The following is a 12,249-nucleotide window of genomic DNA, read 5'->3' on the forward strand; positions in this document are numbered from 1 at the left end:
CCTAGGTCATTTATGAATATATTTTAATTTCTTTTCTCTTCTTATATTTCTTTTTGGCCATTTAAAAATAGGAAAAATTTACGGGTGTTACACTGTCTGCGCTACGACCTGGGGGCAAGACAACGCTTTTTTTTTTAATCTTTGTAAAAAAATAACGCTTTATAAGTGTTACAAAACATTGTCTTTGCTAAAAAAGATAACATTTTTTATATGTCATATTTGGGCGGACTTTTAATAACAATGCTTTTAACAATACTTTTTTAGCCACATAGACAATGTTTAAAAATGTTATTTTTTAGTTTTTTTCCTTGTAGTGTTTGCTTCACGAGGATAAAAAGGAAAAGAGGATTATGAGTCGTATAAACTTATATACCTTTTGTAAATTCTTACTATAATCTTAGCTAAGCCACTATGTTAGTGTTACACACTTTGCTGGTAAGATATGATAATTAAATAATTAATGTTATTAGAGAAAAAATCTTATAAAATTTTATGAGAATTTTTAGAAAATTTTCAGGATTTAAACATACTCCGTATGACACATTTAAGGGGGTGAATCGATTAGTCTAAGAGGGAGCCTGTTTGAAATAAACATTAAGTAGGACTTGATTAAGTTTTAATAACCTAAGGTTAGGAGAGAATTGACCTAAGTTGGAGAATATAAACTCAATTTCTCTCCTTTCTTCCTCTCAGTTACGTCGACGCCCCAATTCCCCTTCTCCACCCAATCCTTCGCCTCTTTCCTTCTCCCCCTCTGATTGCTCAAGTTCGACCCGCCAGCAACTAAGTCTCCTTTCTCCTTCTTTGAGTTACTCACCCTGCACGAGCTAATCTTCAGCCAAGAGCAAGGAGGTGCCGCAATGCTCACCCATTGCTCCAACGCCATCACCATTGGAGAGGGAGTTACTGGTCTACCCGTCGCACCTCCATCGTGTGCCCTAGCACCCTCTCACCTACCAAACCTCGCGATCAACATACTGCATGGTGCTCAACTTAGCGACACTGTCGTCGTTCAATGCTCTAGGGCACCTGATCGGATTCGAGACTTGGTGAGGAGGATGACCATTAGAGCATCATCTTCTATGTGGATTCGAGGAGGAGAGTGCAAATTCCTCGTAGCTACCTCTACGATCTCCATCAAACGACGATGGATCCAAGTGGAGAACTCCTTTCTCTACGTTGCTACATCAAGAGTCCTTTACCAAGCAGTTGTAGATCGGATTAAGGTAAGTTGTGATGGGTGTTTGATTAATACAGAATTTATTCATTTCTGCATTAGATTTGTTAGCTAACTGATGGTTGCGTTGTTAGGCTAGTGAGTAAAGGGAGTTGGGGCAACAGTAGACCACCACTATTGTCCGTGAACCACCATCAATCGCCTTCGAATTTAGGTGAGTTTTGGAGAATGAATTATGCATGAATTTGATGCTATTTGATGGTGGAATGCTTAGGGATATCAAATTCAATGTAGTTGTGATTGATTATGGATGAGATTATCAGTTCTTATTGAGATGAATCAAGTATGTTTGATTCATGATAATTATTTGGTGATTGGTTGATGTAGATGATTGCTTGATCGTTATTAGGATTATTGGATTGATACTGTGATTTGTTATGACGGATTTGTAACCTGATTGATTCAATTAGGATTGATGATAGGTAAACCTAATTTAATTATCGGGATGGATTAGATTAGGGTAAATAAGGGAATAAATCATATTTAATTAAGAAAATTAGGATTAAATAAAGTTAATTATAATCAGTGATTTATTTAATGACCATGTTCGATTAGAGTTACCCTAATTAATTTTGAAGATTTTATTTAGCTATTTAATTCATATAAATTAGATAAATAAATATATTAATGCAGGATTTTGATTCGAGACGAGCATCTCAACGTGGGATTGTTTAACACGATCGACAAATAAAGACATATACTTCTTTCTTAGCCTCTATAGTTCATTGAATTTAGTGCATGGTTTTTAATTAATGGATTAGATTGCTTTACCTTAAATCTATTCGTATTTATCCATGCTTGATACTTACATGCTTAACCTTAGAGATGATCTAGTTATTTCTTATACAGATTTAGCTTTAGATATCTATACTCTGTAGAGTATATATATGTGGAGTATATATTATAGGAGATACCTTGTTGACTGAATTAATATGCTGATTATGTTGGTGCAGGAAGCACCAGACGATCGAACATGTGTTTTGATTATGTCAAATGGTTCAAAGTTAGGGTTATTTATTGTCTAACAAGTTTGAATGAGATTGCAGGAAAGTCCTAAGTATTTTTAGGCAAAAGTCCTAGCTGCGGTTAGGCAAGTGAAAAATCCTAGGGGGTGGTAACCCTAGGTAAGGAAAAGTCCTAGCTGTGGTTAGGCAAATAGAAAATCCTAGGGGGTGGTAACCCTAGGTCCTAGGGGGTGGTAACCCTAGGCAGAAAGTCTTGGCGGATTAAGCGCTTCGGGCAAAATCCTTGAGTCGGGGACTCTAAGTTGAAATCATGGTATCGCGAACTGGGTGGAAGTCTGGACGGGTCGTGGAGCGGACGTCCAGCATGAAGACCGGAAGCTTCGGACGCTGATCAAAAGTCCAGTTGATCTGGAGGATCAATCTGGTAAAAGGTAAACTCTCCTAAGTGGAGTAGGTGAGGATGCGTTCCCCGAAGAGGGAACAGTAGGCGTCGGTTCGACCTAGGGTTTCTGAGAAATTTGAAGTCAGAACAGGACAGTTCGGTGACTGTCAAATACTTGTATTTATTGTATTTTATTGTGTTAACTTGGTTTTACAAGGTATACTTTGTTTGTTGACTAATATGCCTTGTAGGAATAAAGTTACACAAGGATATGCTCGGATGAACAGTGTCCGAGGTGCCTCAGGGGTTGTTGAAAGCGCCTTGAGCGACTTGGCTGGAGTTGCATAGGAAGCAGGCAAAGGACGTCCTCCAAGGCTGCGAAGGCGCCTTCAGTGCTGGATGAGAGGCGCCCTCCATAGAACTTGGAGGCGCCTTCAAGTGGATAAGCAGTGCAGGAAGCCGAGCTTATCGGCACCGACGCGGAGGGGATAGAAATCCCTACTGGAGGTGCCTCCTATGGATGCTGGAGGCACCCTCAACAGGCTATTTGAAGCTGGTTCGAGCAGTGGTAGAAAAACAACTGAAACTTGCAATCTTTCTACTATGCACTGCTCAAAAGACGATCTGACAAAGTCATAATGCGACTCCGAAAACCAGAAGTCTAAAATTCTCTATTTTTAGTTGTCGGTATAATTTCTATTACTGCATTTAATCATTGTACTTTAATTTGTAATATTGCGAATTGATAATGATTGCCCAAAGTAAATACTCAACGAGTGTGGGTCTTGGAGTAAAAGTCGCCACATATTCCAAACCAAGTAAAAATCTTGATGTTTGTGTTTGATTCTTATTATTCCGCTGCATATCTTTGATCGATTATTTCAAAACGAAAGTGAAATCCATGAGGCTATTCACCTACCCCCCCCCCCTCTAGCGCTTTTTGATCCTACATATTATGCATATGCTGTTGAGTGTACACATGTTTGGCATGTGCTATAGGAGTTATCATGTTGACTGTATATTTGCATGTTGTGTGTGCACACGTATCTGTTATGTACTATTAGATGAATCATATTGATTATATCTATGTTGTGTGTGCACACATGTCTAGTGTGTACTATCAGAGAAATCATGTCGATTATACCTATGTTGAGTGAGTGCACATGTCTAGTGTAATTATTGGAGGTATCATAATGATTATGCCTATGTTGTAGGGTACATACATGTCTGGTGTGTATTATAGGTGATGCTACTGACTGTATTTGTTGTTTAATATATACATGTTGGATCTACCCATACTTATAAATTTAGGTGTTAGATGGATCATGTATTGGGAGTATTTATGTTAATTGTGTTATTGCATTGATGATGATTATGCTTATATTATGATTATTTACATCATATCCATCATTGCACTACATGTTAATAACCAAAGTCTCCCTTGTGGATGAGAGAGTTGTCAGTTATATTTGCTGCTCATTTGACCACTCAAGGTGAGTGGTAGCTGGAGTTGGGTTCAGCTTGTCCTGTTGTGCTTGCTCGACCATTCTAAGTAGTGGTAGTTGGAGTCATGCTACAGTGCCCCCTCGTTGTTATGTAACTTAATAGCTACTCTACATCCTGTCCGTCTCGGCCACATTGATATAGTGGTAGATGCAGACGCGAGTAGTCGTCATAGTCTTGCTCACTCGGCTACTTAGATGTAGTGGCAGCTGGAGTGGAGTGTAGGAGTGACGCATAAATGTTCATATGCATATAATGCGCGGTGCATCTTTCAGAGATACTATCTATATTTGTTTGTGATTGTTGCATTTGCTTGAGATATGATTATTGCATATGAATGTCATGATTCATACATGTTCATTTATTATACATGTATATGTTGTCATTTATATTGCTCAGGTATAACGAGCAAATCTATTGTTGACCCCTAGTGAGTTTACTAATCGCTATGTCGTGTGTGTTAGATCCAGATTGGGTATATACATTCATTATGTCAGTTATGATTATGGCCATTTATTATGTCATCTATGGTTATGTTCTTATTTCTTTACTGAGATTGTATGTTTTGATCTTCATATTTTATGTTGATCATGCACTATCATGTCTAATACACGCTGAGCCACTCAGACTCACCACCCCATTTGTGTATTTTCTTTTCCTTATGTAGCAGATAGATGATTGTGGAGTCGATTGGAGTATCATTTCTGCTGGTCCCACGTCATATCTGAGGACAGTTTTTATGGTGCATTTATGCCTTACTTGCATTTACATGGATTTTCCTTATGGTTTCTTGGACTTGGTGTTTAGCCTTGTGGCTATCTTTAATGTTTATACTACTTGTTGGGTTAAGCCGTGTTGGCACGCAATTTGTCGATTTGGTTTGGGTGACCTACTTTTTGTCTTCCATTGTATTTTGTTTCAGTCATGTGAGCTGCTTATTATTCTGTGTGGTTGTGTATGGTTTTAGTCGTGTGGGATGTAGGTTATTATACTTATATAGTTATGTGGCTATGTATCCAGATTTCATATATTATAATAAGGGAGGAGATATTGTCCGCTTACTGGGCAGGGACTCCTCTAAAGCGTAACATTGCCCACACATGCACTATAATTTGAATGAGCCTCTAAATTTTCTGTCTACTTACGTTAAAACTTTTCCTAGGCTAAATTCCTAAATGTTTAAGCTCTTTAGAAATGAAATTTCACAAGTGAACTAAACATAAAAGGTTTGCTTGGAATAACTCTTTATCTTCTATGTGTCATATACCATGAAGTGGTCTCTATCTTTTTTGGTCGAAACAATAGTGAACATACTTGGATGAGTACTACTAGAGTTTATGCTTTTAGAAATGAAAGTTTGCAAGTGGATTAAACATATATAGGTTCTTGTTAATTGAACATCTAAACTATCTTTGAAGTTTTGCTTGGGTAGCTATGTTTCTTCTGCTTCGTATGCGATGTAATGGTCTCTATCCTTTCTGGTTAAAACAATAGTATATATACTTGGAAGACTAGTGGAATTTGCTAGCTCTTTAAGTTTTTTTTTTTTGCTTCATTTTATATCTTGTGTTTTTTTTCAATTGATAAGTTGGTATGCCTTTATACTTTGAAGAACATAAGTGCTACTCTTGTTTTTGCTCTATAGTTTGATCTATTTTTGTTCTTCCATAAAAATTTTTACAGACACATAAAGTAAGAAGTGAATGGAACTCGAGCAAATTCATCTACTCCTGTGTGAGTGTCTAAGGGTTGTGTACCTTGTGATATAAATTTTTGAATTATATCTAGAGATTTGTGAATACACTTTTAGGTGAAGTTGGTCAAACATATCTTTTATTAGTACACTTTTAGATTGTATTTGGTAGATATTTATAATATATTTATTCAATTTTAGTGGTGAAAAATATTTTGTTCAATTAAAATTATGTTGTAGTAAACTATGGTCAATTACTTTTACACTATAAATAAATAATAGAGTAATACAATACAAAATAAATTCGATAAATTTAAATATGGTACAATTAAAGAAAATATTTACTTTATCATAATATAAAAAATGTGTAGTTATATGAATAATTTACTTTGTCAGTTAATGTGACATGTGAAGTTATACATGATCAACTACTTCTATACTTTAAGGAACCATTGAAGTAAAAGAGCTTTTTTACTTCAAAATCGGTTCAATTTTGAACCGGTTATGCAATTCTTAGACCGACAAAAGACTTCGATATTTTTTGTGGTGAAGTAATAAACTAACTCTTTTACTTCATGTATGTATACTTCGGTAAATATTTACTTATTGCTTTGGATAATATCTGAAGTCTATTGCTCATTTTTCATATAGTGTTTCAGCCTTTTCAAAATTGAATTCGTGTCTTTCTTGATATTTGGTTGACTTCAACCTGCCAATACTTCCTTTGATCAACATCTAGTCACCTTTGACCTGTCGAGACTTTCTATTACCCAATATATGATCAACATTGATTTATTGGGACTTCATTGTTTTCTAGTATCTAATGACCTCAACCTTGACCTGCTAGGATTTCCTTGATCATACCTAGTGTCCAGTCCTCCTCAATCCACTTGGACTTTTCTCTTAGCAATTTCTCGTTGAACTTTTGATTACCCAATGTCTATCAACCTTGACCCACTTGAACTTTCCTTATGTCAACTTTCCATTGGACTTTCGATCAACAAGTATTCGGTCAACCTTGACCCACTTGTACTTTTCTCTTGTTAATTTCCCATTGAACTTCCGATCACCAAGTGTCTGGTTAACCTTGATCCACTTGGACTTTCCTCTTCCCAACTTTCCTATTGGACTTTCCACTTCTAATTAAGTATCTAGTGAACATTTACCTACTTGACTTCTCGTGCCACCTCCCTGTTGGACTTTAACATCATCAAGTATCCGATCAATCTTGACATCCTTGACTTCTTGTGTCAACTCCTTATTGAACTTTTAAAATCGTCAAGTATTCGATCAATCCTGACTTACTTGACTTCTTTATCATAAAGTATCTAGTTAACCTTGACCAATTCAACTCTTTTTCACTGTCAAGTTTCCAATCAATATTGATCTACTTAACAGTTTTTTGATAAATAGCGATCGAATTAAATACCGAATGTATTTTCAATCGCTTTCTCTCTACTTTGCCAAATTTCTCCCGCTATCATCTCCATCTTCCCTCATTTCTCCCACTTATCTCTCCTTGACTCTCTCCCGTCTCTTCTCTCACATCTTTCCTCTTTTTTCTCTATAGAAATGGGGAGTGCAACCAAAGGATGCTGAACTTCTGTACTGATCGTCATGCACGCTTCTCGATTTACCCTAGTGGCTAGTGAAAAATTTTTGTGAGACTGGGTCGGCTATCCCCAGGAATAGTCAATGAGGCTAACTGGATTTATCATTTTTTTCTCATATATTCTCTTTCTCTTTTCTCAGTAGAAATGAGTCGTGGGGCACACAGGCGAGGTCACGCCTCAGTTGCCTACGAGCTCACTGTGAGATTGCGCCCTGACCGCTTTCTCCTTCATCTTCATCCTCACTCTAGTTCATCACCAAGCCAAGCTCCGCCACTGCCCCCACCTCCTCCATCTCCCTCACCACCCTTGGCGTGGTCGTGTGTTGCGCCATTAAGTGCAACACCCTCACCGCCCTCTCGCTCCCCGCGCCTAACACTCGCAACAACTTCTTCGCCACTGCCACCACGCTAGCTGTGTGCGCCACCAACTCTGCCCATCCCTTCGCACACTTGCATGCCTTGTCCATGCCCACATGAGCCAACTTGCATGTCCGTTGTTTACGGACATAATCAAATTTCAATTTTAGTAAATTAACGAATAAATTATTTTTTAATAGATGATTGACCTAATTAAGAAGGTTAGATTGATTGATCGCGCTGGTTGAGAACACTTTTAGATTTAGTTTGATAATTATTAAAAAAAAATTATGAGACTAAATTGGTATTTTATAATTAATGGGCGTAAATCAAATACTCTAGGTCAATTGAAAAAAAACAAAAAAAAACAAATTTCGTTCGTCTTCTTGAATTATTAAATATGGATAGATACCACACGTTTAGCCGGCACAGTAGGTAAGTGTTCTTATAATTAAATCCTAAACTAATTGCTTTGCTATTCACCTGACACCCGCGCCCGACACACACAGAGTTCTGCAAAAGGTGCAAACAGTGTGGGTGTGGTTCACAAGGCTGCGCCAACGTACGTTTGAAGCAATAATTGCTCATCTGTAACAACCTGCTATCTAACTTTCAAAAACATGCTCCGACAGACTACGAGACAAACGTTTAGGATACCATCATTTTTTTATTATATAATTTAAAAATATGCTCCACATAAAATTAATTATAGGTTTTTTATGGATGAATTTAAGAATAAGAAATGAAATGATAGTAAAATATAATATTTAGATTGTGAATTTAAAAATGATAATTTAAGAATAATTTTTAAATTTATGAAAATCAATCATATTCTCATTCCATTTCATTATTAAATTCATACCCATAATCATTTTTATTATTTAATCAAACGTCAGGGATCATTGGCTAACTAGGTCACCAGCAGATTTGCACCATAGCGAAGGTCACTTTTTTGCATCACAGTCACCTGTTGGGCCTTCTGCCTATATATATGGCGACTAAATTCAATGTTCCTTACCATCAGCCAGCCAAGAGAAGAGATGGGGAGGAAGCCATGCTGTGCCAAGGAAGGGATTAACAGAGGGGCTTGGACTGCTCTGGAAGACCAGATCCTTGTCTCCTACATCAACACTAACGGAGAAGGCAAGTGGAGGAACATCCCCAAGAAAGCAGGTTATCTATATATACATCGTCCCAAAAACACACATGCATGCCTGTCGTATCTATCTACGTACATAAATCTCAATATTCGCATTAATTCATGCCGTGTCGAAGATTACGGAGTTTGTGATATGTAACAGGCCTGAATCGATGCGGGAAGAGCTGCCGCCTGCGGTGGCTCAATTACTTGCGGCCCGGCATTAAGCGAGGTAACATCTCCGCCGACGAGGAGGAACTCATCATCAGACTCCACAAACTCCTGGGCAACAGGTGCTGACAAGAGGGTCGTTTATTATTTGTCCCGTATGAATTATTATATACGACGTCGAAAGTTATGTAGATTGTAGATATACATACAATCAAAATGACTAAAATTTGTTCTTGTACAGGTGGTCTCTGATCGCAGGACGCCTGCCAGGGCGAACAGACAATGAAATCAAGAATTACTGGAACACAACTTTGGGTAAGAAAGTTCGGGGAGCATCCAAAGCCAACAAAGATGACCTGGATCCATCTCCGGAGAGAGGAGGGACAGAAGCGGCTCCTGGTCCAGATAAGATCGCCGCCATCATCCAAACCAAGGCCCAGAGGTGCACCAGGACATTCTTCCAGCAAGAGCAGCTCCCACTTCTCCAACCAACGCCGGCAGCGGCGCCGCAGCCGTCACTCGATTATTTAGTGCAGCTCCAACAGCTGCTGCCATCGGTTGATCCCTCAGAAGAATTGCTGCTCCAACAGGAGGCTCAAAAGAGTGCAGAGGAAGTACCGGTGGAGGATCCGGGCCTCACCTTGTCGCTTGACGACGAGGACGACGACGGCTTCTTCTTCCAGGGACTGAACCAGAATTTGCTGGAGGCGGAAGGCGGCTTTGATCAGCTCCACGCCGAATTCGACCTCACCTCCATGGATTCACTTCTTGATGGGGAGAATGAGTGGATGAACTTACTGGACTTCTAGCCGGCCAGTTGTCTGCGGAAGCCAAACGAACCATTCCACGCTCTCGTCGAATCTTTGTAACTATAATTGCTGAACACATTTACTAAAGTGGAATGGCTAATTAATATATAAGCAAAAAAATTACCTATTTAACTTTAAGCAAAATTCAAATGATTTCTAGAACTTCTAATCAATAGTGAAAAATAAAACCTACTTAATTTGAAAAAATAAAGATAAAATATTTACAAGTAAATTAAGTAAACTAATATCAATTACATTTTAAATGAAAGATCTGGTGCACTTTCTTGGTTTCTCTTCACGGTCATTAGAAAATTGTTATGAGATCGAATCGGTCATTCAGATTCCACGTTACCTGTTATCTGATTATTTTATTAAGTGATATTGTTCTGGTCGAATCACAGAGAGTTAGAAAGATATTATTTTTTTCTGTAATAGTTAATTGTAGCTTTCTGACTTTTTTTCCTAGAGCATCGTGAAATCAAACGTGTCAGTCTGCTAGACTAGCGGATTCTAACAGTTCTATCATATTCATATTGTCGATCGACAGGTCTGAACTTTGAGATTTCTAGTTTAACTATACTGTCGTGTGCCTATAGCAATGACTGATATAATCAAGTATATCTTCTTTTATTTTCAACAAATTAATTTTATAATATTTTTAAAAGAAAATTCAAACAGTAGGCATTTCTTTATCATAGCAAAGAAGACTCTATTTTTATCTTATATTTAATTTAGCTCCATGAAAATAAGATAGCACATGAGGAAGTACTGTTTACAGAGTTCGATACCATTTTTAGTATACTATTAAATCAATATATAATCGATAGATTGTGCTTTTATTAGGAGAAAATATTTTTATAAATACATCATAATTAAGGATTGAATCATGATTAATATCTAAATAATAATTTAAATATGTTACTGAGGTATTATAATCCTTGCACACTCCTAAATTAGCTAAAGGGTAAAGATGATACGCGGATGATAACAAACGAATAGAATCCACGTGAAAGGATAACTTCTAGGAAATGAGATTCAATAATATTATAAGAAAAATAGATATATAATCTTATTGCTTTTTAAGACGTAGTCAGGGATTCAAAACCATCTCTTCCCATTATCTAGAATTAGCTATTTGAGAATAAATTTATGATAAAATTGAATATATATAAAAGTTATTAAAAAAAAATTTTTAATGGGACTGAAGCCAAGGGTGGTCCCATCCCCTTTTTTTTTTAAAATTAATTCTCATCTTCTACTTAAGCAAACGAATTGCTAATTTCTCCAGCACAAGGTAAACACGGCCTAGCCTTCATAGTACAAGTGTATAAAATAATCTATCGACAGCTGTCGGCCACAATAAAACATGTGTTTTTTTCTTTCGTCGTTTGTTGCTTTCCATTGAATTTTTGTTGTCAGATTAAAATTTATTATTGTTTGTTTTTCTCTAGAAAGATCTTGACAAAACAATAGATCAAATCGTAAATAAATATAACATCAATACCTTACAGTCCGACTAATTTCTTATATGCAATAAATATCTTCAAACAACTATTTCGATCACGTTCCATCTTAGAGTCAACACTTTCAATTCAATCCTCATTGGTTGGATGGTATAGAAATAAGAAATGGAAAACGAATAGAATTTTGATGTTTAATTTAAGTAATTAATAGTGGATCTTACGGATTTAATCTCTTAAATATGAAAATGAATCATTACTTAGTAAAATAGAGGTGGTCATCAACTTAAATTTTATGATCCTATTATGATTTTAATAACAAATTTTAAATTATTTTAGTATACCGACATAAATTATTTTTTTAGTAAGATAAAGCATACATAACAAATAACCACATATATTTTATGAATTTAATTTTTATACCTGAAATCATTTCTTTCAATAAGTATTTAGGCAATGTCCGTTAATTAATTATGCGCGTGCTAGTCGTGATATTATTATTATTTGAAAGAGTAACACACCAACTGATCCAACTAGATAATTGTGCTTAATATTAATTAAGATAATGATTGCATCAATATTTAATTTGAAACGAGAGACTTTGATGTTTATTTGAAAGAGAACACACCAACTGGTCCAACTAGATTATTGTGCTTAATATTAATTAAGATAATGATTGTATCACTATTTAATTTGAAGCGAGAGACTTTGATGTTGAATTAGCATGTGATGAAATTTATAAGACATATGGAGATATCACAGAAACTTGTCAATTTATTTTCATTAGTTAATTCACACACATATTCTTCATCAAGCGACATAGGTACACACAAACACAAATTACAAATTTATCAAATGTCCTTATCAGTATTTGTGCTTTTCACATACACAAATGAAATCGGGATTTTAAATATTTTTTTAA

The 12,249-nt window shown here is 36.3% G+C and overlaps 1 protein-coding gene across 1 annotated transcript; it reads left to right on the plus strand.

The window, feature by feature from the left end:
- Positions 1-8,771: 8,771 nt before the first annotated feature.
- LOC122010549 (transcription factor MYB1-like) lies at positions 8,772-9,867 on the plus strand. Its single transcript, XM_042567072.1, has 3 exons — positions 8,772-8,922; positions 9,051-9,180; positions 9,300-9,867. The coding sequence occupies exons 1-3, from the start codon at positions 8,790-8,792 to the stop codon at positions 9,865-9,867; spliced, it is 831 nt and encodes a 276-aa protein (XP_042423006.1). The 5' UTR covers positions 8,772-8,789.
- Positions 9,868-12,249: the final 2,382 nt, after the last annotated feature.

The sequence above is a fragment of the Zingiber officinale genome, chromosome 8A (assembly GCF_018446385.1).
Source record: "Zingiber officinale cultivar Zhangliang chromosome 8A, Zo_v1.1, whole genome shotgun sequence".
NCBI lineage: Eukaryota > Viridiplantae > Streptophyta > Magnoliopsida > Zingiberales > Zingiberaceae > Zingiber > Zingiber officinale.